We start from the raw sequence: 13,162 nt of genomic DNA, 5'->3' as shown, positions 1-13,162 counted from the left end.
TCAAAAGATTTGTTAAATCATTAAATCCTAGCTATGTTCTCCCCACTAAAAAGGTCATAAAAGCAGTGAAAATTTAGTTTTTACAGAATAAAATGTGAACAGGCAGGACTGAGGCTCAGTGTGTAGCTGTCCATACCTCAACGTTACAAAAGCACAACTACTGTCCACACCCCAACCACACCTCACCTCACAGTAAATGATCATTTCCATTTTAAGCATGTCCAAATAATCATTTTCCATACTGCCACCATAAATATACACAGTATACTGCATCACTACAATATACATGTTTTACACACTCCTTTTGTTGTTGACATTTACAGGCTGTGTGCAAAATGCCACACTCTTCAAATTCATGCCAGCTATTATTTTTACGTCCAGTAGGTGTCCTGCTAGAGCACATGAAGCTTCATGAAGCTTCGCGTTGGGGTGAACCAATTGGATGAAACGCTTCAGTGCTTCATGGGGCTTCATCTGCCCATCACTAGGAGACACACAGGGCTTAAATACACACACCAGTAATCAGGGGATGAGAGACAGGAGGGCAACACAGCTGGGAGGGATCTGGGCTGACGGGACAGGGGAAACGTAAACTGATCACACTCACATACGACACGGACCTTCACAATAAAACAGGAAACTCAGACACATGGAACCAGACAAGACATTGAACTAAACAGACAGATTCACAAGCAGATGGGGAGACACCAAAGACAGACAGATACAGACGCAGACTCAGAGGCAGATCGAAAATAACACAGAACTTAAACAATCATCATCTAGAAAATGATAACAAACTAAAAGCGCTGGGTCACCGACCCAGGACCATGACAGTAGGGAGGGGGCAACACCCCACCCTCCTTGACCGAGGCCCAAAGAGGCCAAAGGACAGCAAGCCTCAGACCAGGAATAGAAGTGGGAGTGAATCTGCTCCACCAGTAATCAGAGCTCTGACCCCGAACTCACACACACGCACGCGCACACACACTCACTTTTGTAACGTTACTGTTACATTCTTATGCTTTTTTAAAATTCTTTCTAAATGTAAACAAAATCAAAGCTTTGTGATTATCAGCTGTGACTCTGTGACCGGGGAGGGGATCGAATTCCCAGCCTGAATTCTTCTGGCGGTGACTGGGCGTGGCTGCTTCACGTGTTTGACCTCAGAAATAGATTCTCACTCCAGAAACTTCCACGAGATGAGAAATGAGAGGGCCTGCAGTTGTTGCAGTGGGACTGAAGCAGTGGGGAAGAGGAGAAACAGGAGTTGGGTGAACCAAATAGTTGCTGGGTAGGTTTGAAATAACAGACAGGAGGAGGCAGCGGTTTGTTGTAGCGTCTGTGCAGAGTGAGTCGGTCTGTTCCCAGAAGACACACAAGGTAACGTATAAGAACTGACACTATTCTGTGGAAGCGGTCTAACTGATAATGGTTTATGTAATCTGCATGATTATGGAGTGAAAGACAGACAGGACTGAAGCGCTCCTGTCTGTCTGTTGTTTTCTTATTTCCCCTCCCTGCTGAACCTTATTCAGGAAGTAACCTGTTACATCAGCTGTGAAATCCATCAGTCACAGCAGTTTTAGTTGTGTTACTGTGAGAGTCGAGTAGAATGTAGTAACCCTCAAGTTACCAAACTCATATTTATAAATGCACATATTTTATATGATAGAAAGTTTAATGCCAGTAATTGCTGCTTTTATATATTTTTTCAAATCCAAAAACAAGTTAAAAATGTACAAACAGTTATTAAAACTTACTTCTTAAAAAACTAAATGAATTTGTTCAGAACATTTTCATTCAGAAAACTGATGCTCACAGCTGCTTATAGATAAAAACGTTCACGAAAAAACGTGATTCTGTCCTTCGGTTCTGATGCTGAGCTGTTCTACATCTGAGGTTACGAAGCCTCAAAAATGGCAGATATGTTTGGACTCCCGAGCTCTTGAGCCTAAACTCGGGAGTCCGTAACTCAGAAAATATTCCTAACAGGAATCTTGCTAATAAACGAAACGTATTATTGTGATGTTTATTAATGAATTTAACATTTTACCTACTGTGAAGAAAACAAACATTTTCTTTGCCCAATTTCGCAGTTTTTATTCTTCTGCTGTAGATATAATTTATATGCATTTGGCCCCCACAAGCGGGCCCTCTGCTCTGAGGGACTGAGTGAGGAGAGGTTGTCTGGGTTTCCTGGTGCTTCATCTCTGTCTCCTCCTACAGGAAGATGATCGACAGAGTCCTGCTGCTCATCATCCTCCTGCCCTGTGTCTGTGGTTGGTCTGAACCTTCTCTTCATCATCCATCATTTACAGAACCTCACTCACTGATTCGACTGCTTTAAGCTTTTTTCTGTTCTCAGCGTGGGCTCCTCTGGTTGTGTCTCCTCCACAGGATCGCTGATCGTGACGGTGTCACAGAGCTTCCATCAGGCGGAGGAGAACGACAGCATCACTCTGGAGTGGAACTTCACCACCAGAACGAACAGCTCGCCCAGTCTGCTTTCTGTCTTCTGTGACCTGATAGCCGATCAGGAGCTCTCAGTCCTGTATCGTGTGCAGAATGGCGTCGAGGTCTCAGAGCTTCAGGATAAACGGTTTGCAGGGCGAGTCTGGAGCGACAGCGATGCCCTCGCAGAAGGACGAATCGCGCTTCAGCTGTCCGGCCTGACGACTCACGACTCAGGTCTGTATGTGTGCAAAGTGAGCACGGATCACGGCTACGGCTCTGACAGCTGCCGGCTCAACGTCACCGGTAAATCTGTTCGGTCAAACCTTTCAAACATGTTTAACAATCCAGCGTCTTTAAAATCAAATGTGTTTCTTAATGGAGTTTTAAAATGACCATGAATGACATGCTGGGTCTTTCTACAGCAGCAGGAGACCTGACCCAACCTGAGACGTCAACCGCAGGACTGGTCGGCATCTTCGTGGGAATAGCTTTGATGGGAACGACGGTGCTGGTTCTGTTCTGCTATCTGTTCATTCACTCTCTGCCTAAAGAGCAGGATTACGACTCAGAGTCCAGTTACGAAGCTGAGAAAACTTTCAGTGCGTCAGACGGATCACTTTAAAATGAGTCCGTTTGGTTTCTCGGTGCAGGGAGGATGTGTGCACGGGCGTGCTTATGGCTGCCCCGGCGTCAGGAGCCATTTCCGTAGACGAACCTCACCCCTCATTAGCTCGTGAAGGCTGCCGTTGGTCAGAAAATAAAGCCAAACAGATAAAAACTATTTTGGATCAAACTTATTCAGCTGTGATGCAAACCTGATGCAGAGGAGAAAGGAAAGGGAGACATTTCTCACTCGTCTCACAGCAGATTGCATGAAAATAGCAGCAACTTCAATGAAGACAGCAAAAGGTGAAAACGTGCAGCTCAGTGCTTCCTCATATGAAATATAAGAAAAGCTGTTTATAAACAGGCAAAAATAGAACATGTGAAACAGGTTTAGTGGAAAAAGATTAGCAGAGGCAGAAATGGTCATACACAGGCATGAATGGTTGACAGTAGCGTCATTTATTTTGCTGGAATAACTCAAACAGGTCAGGTCAGTAGCAGTGTGCCCATTTCACCAGCAGATGGCAGTGCTTACATTACACGTGGAGCTCTTATCATTTTTGGTCATTTTCATAACCTTTAACAGCTTTAATATGAAATTTACATTTCATGAAACTAAAAAGAAACAGTGGATAAAAAAGACAGTTATTTTTAACCTGTTTCACTGACAGTTCATTTACAGTTTCAGCTCAGTCAGGATGTTTTGCACGAGCAGTGATGGAGGACGGTGTACCTGTGAGGGAGGTTTATCCAGCTCATGTTTATGGTCGGACGAACACAGAGGAGATTTCTTAGCCTTGTAGATCCATAAAAGAGATTATTATCAGTAGATCTCCACAGATTTTGACAAATGCTTCAAACGACGGATTCCAAGATAATTTCAAAATAATTCTCTTCGCTGCCTTTTAAAACTTCATTATCCTCACAGCTCTCACAGTGATTACACAGACTCTGCTCTGCCGTACTGCTTGCTGAAAAAGCAGTTCAGACACGTGTGTGTACGTGTTTAGACATCTTTGTGAGGACAGAAAGTTTGCCATGCCACTATACTTGTGGGGACCAACAGTCACTCCCCATGAGTTTACAGACATGTTTGAGGCTCAAAGTGTGGTTTTAGTGTCAGGGTCACAGTTAGGCTATGGTTAGGTTTAGGCTCAGCGTTAGTTCATGTTTGATGGTTTGGTTAAGCTGCAAGAGAAAACATTATTTCAATTAATGTCCTCACTACGATGTGAAAACGAGTGTGTGTGTGTGTGTGTGTGTGTGCATATATTGTGACTTCCAGTCATCAGCTGCAGTGCTGAAAGTATAAAAGGCAAAAGGTTCTTTTATAAACAATAAACTAGATTTTTTAAATTGTCCTCACATCTCTGAAGTGATTTTTTTTACAGTGGCCTGAAAATGGAGGTGCAGTTCCTCTAATGGCCACTCGAGGTTGAATCCAGAAGTGAGTCAGTCCCCACAGACGTCCATGTTAAAACGTTCATCAGAAATAAACATGTTTACAGCCTGCCACAAAAAAGTACAACTGTACATCTCTTTATGTTCTTTACCCTCTGTGTAACTCTTTATTGACTCAAGGTTCGACATAGGCGGGAGTAGCAGCTGGCAGTCTGCTGAGGCCTCACCTCACCAGACCTCTGCAAAGGATTTGGCTCCAAAAATAAAGACATTTGCAGTCAAAATAGAATAGAATAGAATAGAATGTCTTTATTGTCATTGTCACAGGTACAATGAAATTGAAAGTGGTCTCTGATCCATGCATCATCCAAAAAATTAAAATGCTTCAAATGTGGACGTTGCTATGGCCATGCCGTCTTTTATTTACAGTCAATGTTTTTTCCAACTTTCATTGTGTTGCTGCAGTTAATTCTTTTCTTTTTAATCTACAGTGCTTAAACTGCAGTAAGCAGTTCAGAGTGTTCAAAAATGTGCAATCATATTTCTGAGCACATCTCTCAGCTCTTGAATCAAACGGTGACCTTTCCTCTGCACACACCGTCAGGCCCAGTGAATGTGATGTAAATTAAAAGTCCTTGTGACAGAGAGGGAGAGGTCGAAGCTATTGACCAGTTTGACCTCCTCCGGCCTCTCGTGGTCCCTGCTGATCAGTTAATGTAGCCTCCCTCTCACAGCAGGGTGGACACAACCGGTCAAATCGACGATGTGCGTCTTTCTGCGAGACGACGGCAGCATGAAAGCGCCACTGAAACATCCACACATTCAGTCCACGGCGTCTCCAGGTCCCGCTGTGCTGTTGCTGGTTTCAGAGGACAGCTGAGACGAAAGCCAGAGCACCAACTGTCTTCACCGAGCTGAAGAAAGAGCAACACAGATGAAAATAGAACTCATCGAATATATGGAAACAGCGAGGAGCTGAAAGATGTCATGTGATGAATTTGTTCAAAAAGAAATACATTAATTATGATCACGTTCAAGATGTTATCAAGGAAATGACTTCTTTTAATAAGTAGAAAAATATATGAATAAGACAGAATGAAGAACTCAGAGGGATTTAATGTTTAATGTTCAATAGGCCACAATTATTTTCTTTTTCTTATTCCATGGCTGGTTTTGATGAGTTAGCCTGGAATATAAAATCAAGCAGCAACCGTCAGAGCTTAAAATGCTGTGGAAAACCAAAACCTGCAGTTCCCTCGATGACCACTGGAGGCTGGCTCCTACAGTGAGGCAGTTTCTGCTCCTCCTATGAGCTGTGTGACGTATTCACACATTAATGGACGCACTGGGGGCCATTTTTTATATCTTGCTCAAGGACACGTCAACAGTAATAGCACACATGAGGGAAAACATGACATTTTAATTAATTTAATAAAAGACAAATTCAGCATTAACTCTGCAACAAATCTGCTCTGTTATGCTGCAGAGAACATTTTGGATTTTTTACAATCTGAAAAAAATGTTTTTAAACTTTTGCTTGTGTTGCTGTTTTTTTTTTAACCTGTCCATGAAAATGTTGGTTTAACTGCTCTGAAACCGACTGAAATACGTGTTCAAAACATTTTTATTGAATAAACAGGAGGAGCTGGCCTCAGCGAGCCACTTCCTAAAACTGAATAAAAGTGTGTTCAGTTATTTTAGAACCACATGGTGACATTCAGCTCTCTCTGTGCTCAGGTGTGATAGAGCATCAATCAGTGCGGTCGCTGTTTGATCACACACTCATTAACCTGCAGGTTAAACCATCGGCAGGCTGGGTGTTCTGTCCAGCAGGATAATGAACTCTTTCATCATCAGAAAGGCTGCTGCAGCACGCACATCTGCATGTTTTTGATCATAATGGAAAATCATGCTCTGTGTGAAAAACTAAGAATATTTTACATGAAAAATATTAAATATGCTCCAGGATGACCAACAGTGAATATGCCCAAGTCTGGTATCAACCAGCATCTGTTAAAAACACATCAGCACAACATATGACACGGCTCTGCAGTGTAGGCCTCGCACTGTGAACGTCACGTGGATTCATCCATAAGGTTTAATATGATGTTGAGCCTTTGCAGCTATAACAGCTTCAGCTCTTCTGAGCTTCAGCTTTAGGAGTTTTATGGGAATTTCCACCATTCCTCCAGAAGAACAGTTGTGAGGTCAGACCTGATGCTGGACAAGAAGGCGTGGCCTGTCTCCACTGCTCTACACCTCTTCACCTGAAGCTTTGCACTTGGTGATGTAAAGCTTGGATGCAGCTGCTCAGCGATGGAAACCCGCTCCATGAAGCTCTCTATGCGCTGTTCTCCAGCTAATCTGACAGTCACATGAAGTTTGGAGGTCTGTGGTGACTGACTGCAGGAAGCCGGCGACCTCTGCACACTCTGTGTCTCAGCATCTGCTCACCCTGCTCTGTGATTTGACTTTGCCACTGAGTTGCTGTTGGTCCCAATTAGTCTCACAGTGTTATTATACTGAATGAATTCTAAAACCACAGGTGTCTGTGGAATATTTAGTATTGTGGAAATTTCATGACTGGGCATCCTGTGACAGTTCCACGCTGAGATACTCTGAACTCCTCACCAGTGTTGGTCAAGTTACTTGAAAAAAGTAATCAGTAACTAATTACTGATAACTTCCCCCAAAAAGTAATCCCGTTACTTTACTGATTACTTATTTTCAAAAGTAATTCATTACTTAGTTACTTAGTTACTTTTTAAAAACACGATTTACAACCTGAACAGGTGATAAAGTGATAGATCTTTCAGCCCAATTCTACTTTTTCTGCATAATCATCATACAAAATGTAATCAAATGGAAAAGTCTCTTTTTAAAACTTGTTTTATTAGTTTTAATCTTTTAACTTTATGCATCAAGCAAAAAATAAATTATCTGCAACATTCACTGACTGGAAGAAATTAGTTTTACATTTAAACCTATTTTCTGCACATTCCAGCACATAAAATAAAATATTTTTTGTGTTTACACTCAGTCTTTCAAATAGATGCAAGTAAAACACAGCAGGAAATAAATAAAGTCAAAGACTCAGCGGTCCTGTTGCTCTATTTTCACCTGTAAAGCAGGAGTGGGGCAGGCGGAGGTTTACCCTGGTGCAGGTGTGCCGCGGTCAGTGGAAGAATCCGCGAGTTTCTCTGTGAGTTTCCCATTACGTCGTAGCTACTCGGTGCTTGTTGGAAGTTTAGGGGTTTTTTCGCTGTAAAAAGAAGTTTTCTTCCCACGCACAGCGGACACTAATGTTTTTGTCACTTTTTATGGAATCAAACTCAAAGTAAGGTCAGTACTTCCACGCTTTAAACGCTGCACGCTCATACTCTCTCTGCACTCGATATGTGATGCATTGTTGATCTGCACACAGCTGTTGTCACCAACGTCGCACTCGCTTACGTCACTGTCGTGAGACATTTTCGCAAACAAATCACGGTTTTAGTAACGCAGTAACGCAGCGTTCCTACGGGAAAGTAACAGTAATCTAATTACCGTTTTGCAATAGTAATCCCTTACTTTACTCATTACTTGGAAAAAAGTAATCAGATTACAGTAACGCTTTACGCGTTACTGCCCATCTCTGCTCCTCACAGCGTCGCATTCTTTCACATATGTTTGTAGAAGCCGTCTGCGCTGGATTTGAAACACCTGTGGGAGTGACGGGAACACCTGATTTCAATGATTTGAATGGTTGAGTGAATACTTTTGGAAGCAAATGCAAAAATGAAGACCGAGCAAATAAAAAAAGTAATCCACAGATAGAACCTTGAAGTCCTCACAGCAGGTCAGACAGAGTTATATTCTCAGTGCATCCTCTGACTTTCTCCTCATTATTTCACTGCATGGTTTTTATTTAGAAAGCCTTTTCTTTAGGATTGTTCCCGTTAACACGTCATTTACTCTGAGTCCATTCCTGTGTTGGTACTAAAACCCCCTCTCTGTGCTCCCCGTGACCTCCCTTTAATATAGATCTCAGATACCAGGAGGACAATTAACAAGATTTACTCCTTCAGCCTTAAAGCTCATCGACTCGCTCTCTAAAATTCATTATGAGCTCACAGAGAATAGATTTTTCCCCCTCTCGACCTGAATAGAGCGATCACACCTCTTTGAAAAACACCCCATTTGTTTCCTTCTGAGTGCAGAGCTGATCGATTTTATCAGGAACAAAATCCATCAGGACCGAAGTGTTTGCAGCCTGGCATCATGACGTGTCACATCGCCAACACAACGAGTCACTTTGTGCAGAATCACAACTCGCTTTTTGGTTTCCGTGTGAGAAAAGTCTAACCTGAACATTGTCCACGTAACACAGAAAACAGACAAAAAAGTGCAATTTTCACCAAAACTATAATTACTGATAAATAAAAATAACCCTCAGTTCTGATGCGTTAAGAGAACGAAGCTCCATATTTGTGTGACTCGGTCTGCTTGCATGCAGCTAACACACTAACACTAAACCCGAGTTCAGAGTTAAAGAAGTGTGCAGCACATTTAAATGTAGGAAACAAACATTGCGCCTCAGCTGGGAGAGAAAAATTCATTTACTTTTGTTTTCATTAATATTTCACTTTATCTTTTGTTTTTGAATAACTGAAATAATCCACGGGTATTTTATTTTGAAAGTCAATCCCACAGATTAATTGAACTGATTAAAAGGTGAGCATATAAGAGAAATCTGATTGAATCTTTATTGAAAAAGGTGAACTATAACTGGATAAATAAAATAAATAAAATGACAGTGTGGGGAGACATGAAGGCCTCCCGTTCTGCGTCTGCGTTTCCATTATTTTTCTCATTCCTTCCTTCTTTGCTCCTTTCCTTTTTCCAGCCCATAATCACTTCATCTCCTCCCTCTAACCCCCTCTTCACCGAGATCCCTGTCAAATGATTTCAACCATCTCCTCTCCTCTTATTTTCTCCTCCCCTCTCTTCCTTGCGTTCCTCTTCGCTGCCTCTCCTTCCTGACCTCTCCTCTTCTCTAAATTATTCCCTCTTTTTCCTTCCAACAGTCCTCCTGCTTGTAGGAACCTGTCAAAGCAGCTGCACAGTGAATTTCCGTGCCTCGTCAATCAAACAGCGTCTCAGGTCGTGTGGCTGCAGTTTCTTTCACTGCTGCTTACATAACCTGTGTCGGATAATTGTGTCGTAACGCTCGTGATTTTGTTTTAGGTTGAAACGAAGCTCTTCTGGGGAGCGAGCTCTCCTCCGTCCTCGTCACCTTCTCTCCTCGTCTCCTCTCCTGGTCTTTACTTCTTCCCTCCGTAATTGCTTGTCAGCAGCCGCCGTCTCTCCCTCCCTCTCTCTCTCTCAGTGTGATTTTATGGCAGATCTTCCAATCTGCTGCTGTTGAACTGTCACCCCGTCAGCCCCCCCCGTGCTTGTGTGTGTGTGTGTGTTGGCACAGTATGTAGTCTGTGCGAGTAATCGATGATGATACTGTGTGTGTTTGTGTCACCTTTAACCTTCTGGAGACTGTTGAGGCTTTCAGTCTGTCAGCTTGTGAAGATTACAGGCTGTAGGTGCTGCTGCTGCTCGCACAAACACACTAATTCATCCCTCGACTCTGAGCTTTGAACAATGACTGGATTTCAAAATGTCACAAATGGAGAGAAAATGTCATAAAAACATGTTTCAGTGTTGATACAGCTCAGTGGTAAGGACGGAGTACCACAGTACAAAAACACACACACACGCACACGCACACACACACACACACACACACACACACACACACACACACACACACACACACACACACACACACACACACACCCATCATTGGTGTTATTTTGATTTGATTTGCATAAGAAGCCTAATAATATGTTTTATATGCACTTTAGCAGAAGAGAGGAAACAAACAGAGAACATGAGAGAGATAAAAATACAAACAAAGCGAACAGAACATGAGGGATGAAGAACAGACTCACGGAGGCAAAACACACAATCTGACAACAGACAGCAAATAGAAGCTGATTAGACACAAATGAAACTGCTGAGGGGGGTTAAAGGAAGGAGCTCTGACACAGACAAGCAACAGATGGAAACAATCATGGAAGACGAAGGCAGGAAGTAAATGCACAGGTGACACACGAGGAAGAGCAATGACTAAAAATAAAATGGGAAGTGGAAACAAGGAAGACGAGACAATGCAAAGGATCACAAAACGAGGAAACACCGGAGACTCGAAAATGTATGAACACAAGAAATGATGTCAATAAATACAAACAAAGATTACAGAGACCAAATATTGAATCTTTAAAGACCAACAAAGGACCGAGCTTTGAACATTTAGAAAGTCTTTTTCTGACTGAGAAAAAAGAGAAAAAAAGTATTTTGGCGGCTTTTAGACGCAGATTCTGTTCTCATCGTTCTGATTTTGACTGATTTTAGCATCTCGTACTATCAAAGCTTAGACATGAAGGAAGAGCCCAGCTCAACAGCTTCGAGTCGTCCTTGTTTCCATTATTTGCTTTATGTTTTTGTGAGTGCCGATTACTAGAATCTTATTTCTTTAGGAGACAGGACTTGGGACTTTAGTTTTTGAAAGTTCAACAGAGAATATCTATAAAACTCTTCTCGCACTTATTTTAAGATTTAACTTCAGAGTTGATCAGAAGAGTTTGCCTGAGCAGATCGGTGCTTCTCTCCCTGCACCGTCTCCTCCGTCCCTCCAAGCAGTCAGGCAGACGGCCCCGAGTGCTTCTGTTGGATGAAATCTTTCCTTCCAGTGTCTCCAAATGATTCTGTAAGGGAATAGATGATACAAATAGTGTATTAGCTTAGAAAACTATAAAGTACTGCAGAAATGGGCTGAGATGACTTCTGATTGAAGTGAATACAGACTAATACATGTGCACTGTACCATGTCTGCTCGGTCCTTTCAGGAACTTGACAAACTCACACACGTAACCACAGGCAGACAGTGTTTATGCTAAAGCGACAGAGATAAATGGATGTTTGGGCAGCAGACTCACTTCAGCACACACATCACCATCGCGTTTCAGACAACAGCAGAAATACACACTAACCACTCTGTGTGTGTGTTTGAATAGTGAGTGTGTGCAAGTGCAGAAACCTTCTAGTTCAAAATAGCAAGAGAGTGTTGTTTGAAGAGATGTGCATGCCTGTGTGTGTGTGTGTGTGTGTGTGTGTGTGTGTGTGTGTGTGCGTGTTTGGTGGGTGGGTGTGACACACTGTAGACACTGCAGAGGCATCTCTCCCTCTGTCGATGTAATTACTGTGTTGAGCTGATAAACTGCTCTCACAGGACTCACCGTCAGCAGGAGGGGGGGCAGAGGAAGGCGGGAGGAGGAGAGGAGAGATTACAGGATGGAAGGAAAGGAGAGAGGGTTAGGAATCAGGACAAGATGACAGATGAGCAGAGGAGGATGCAGAAAAAGGGAGATGACAGAGAAGCAGCAAGAGAGGGAGAGGAGTGTGGACAGATGGAGGTGAGAGGAGATGCTGTGCAGAGAAAACAAAGGATCTGAAAAAGGGTGGAGAGGAAAGAAAGGGTTGGGGAGGAGAGCAGAGCAAAAGGAGGTGAAGAGGAGGAGCGAGGATGAGTTAAAGGATGGAGAAGGAAGAGAAGATGAGGAGAGGGGAGGTGTATTGATTCAGTTCTATGACAGTGTTGTGTATTTCATCTGGGCAGGGCTGGAGCCATAAACCCCCCCCCCCCCACACACACACACACACACTCACTACAAAGTGACCTTTAAGATGATAAAATGATAAAAATGAAAACAAAGTGAAATCGACGTCCATTCTTCAAGACTCTACAGCAGGTGATGTGTTTAATGACCTGCAGTGAAAGTACGCAGAAATATCAAAGTCTAACGATTCCTTTGTTCATCCAGTTTGAAACATATTTAGTGCCATTTGTGGATTTGGGGTAATGATGCCACTGATGCCCACTGGATGCTCTGACTAGGGTTCGGTTTTCCTCTCTAGGTCCAATGGTTCATTGATCTGATTGGCTGAAGTTTGCCCATGATAGACACTGTGAGTCAGATGGTTTATCCAATCAGCTGCCAATTTTTCTTTGAAAGTGCCTGACCTTTTCCACACCGTTTCCAAGGACAACTTCCCAGATGGTGTAACTAAGCATCTGGCACGTGTGTTTTTGGACATCTTTAATTAAAGTCAAATATATATATGGTTTGCCATCACATCGTGCCCGGGCGTTCATGTCCCCCTGAGGATAAATTATAACAGTATTTTAAGAACTTCCTCATTTGACACCATCATTAAATGAAGAAGAAGATAAAGAATTTCCCAGTTCTGTGTTTCATGGAATCTAATAAATGATGAATGGTCTTTTTTATAGGGCAACTTTATACATAGAGAAGTTATTTTCATTTCTTTCACACACACACACACACACACACACACACACACACACACACACACACACGTGTAACATGTAAGCCTTGCACAAGAACATTTTAGCACGTATGCACTACAGCCTGAGCCACAGCTGCCCATAAATCTGAAATCTATCTATCCAGGCACTTTACATTGTAAGGTAGAGACACTTCAATAAAAAGATCAAACCCCAACAATCAAACAATGAGTCAGCACTTGGTGACAGTGGGAAGGAAAAAACCTTTAACAGGAAGAAGAAACCTCCAGCACAGCCAGG

The 13,162-nt window shown here is 42.6% G+C and overlaps 1 protein-coding gene across 3 annotated transcripts; it reads left to right on the top strand.

Moving 5' to 3' along the window:
• Nucleotides 1–999: 999 nt before the first annotated feature.
• LOC102209310 (uncharacterized) lies at nt 1,000–4,430 on the top strand. 3 transcript variants are annotated; one of them, XM_005748187.2, is made up of 4 exons: nt 1,000–1,380; nt 2,227–2,279; nt 2,398–2,757; nt 2,880–4,430. In XM_005748187.2, exons 2-4 carry the CDS (start codon nt 2,231–2,233, stop codon nt 3,074–3,076), a joined length of 606 nt encoding a protein of 201 aa, XP_005748244.1. In that variant the 5' UTR covers nt 1,000–1,380; nt 2,227–2,230; the 3' UTR covers nt 3,077–4,430. The 3 variants fall into 3 exon arrangements, 2 of the variants coding, with proteins under 2 accessions (XP_005748244.1, XP_005748243.1); XR_312120.2 differs by having other exon boundaries at nt 1,001–1,380; nt 2,227–2,283; nt 2,877–4,430; XM_005748186.2 differs by having other exon boundaries at nt 1,005–1,380; nt 2,877–4,430.
• The last annotated feature ends 8,732 nt before the right edge of the window (nt 4,431–13,162 follow it).

Source organism: Pundamilia nyererei, unplaced genomic scaffold (genome assembly GCF_000239375.1).
Source record: "Pundamilia nyererei isolate P.nyererei 1_Seehausen unplaced genomic scaffold, PunNye1.0 scaffold00216, whole genome shotgun sequence".
Classification (NCBI taxonomy): Eukaryota; Metazoa; Chordata; class Actinopteri; order Cichliformes; family Cichlidae; genus Pundamilia; species Pundamilia nyererei.
Note: the sequence above shows the minus strand (reverse complement) of the source record. Positions and strands in the feature narration are given on the sequence as shown.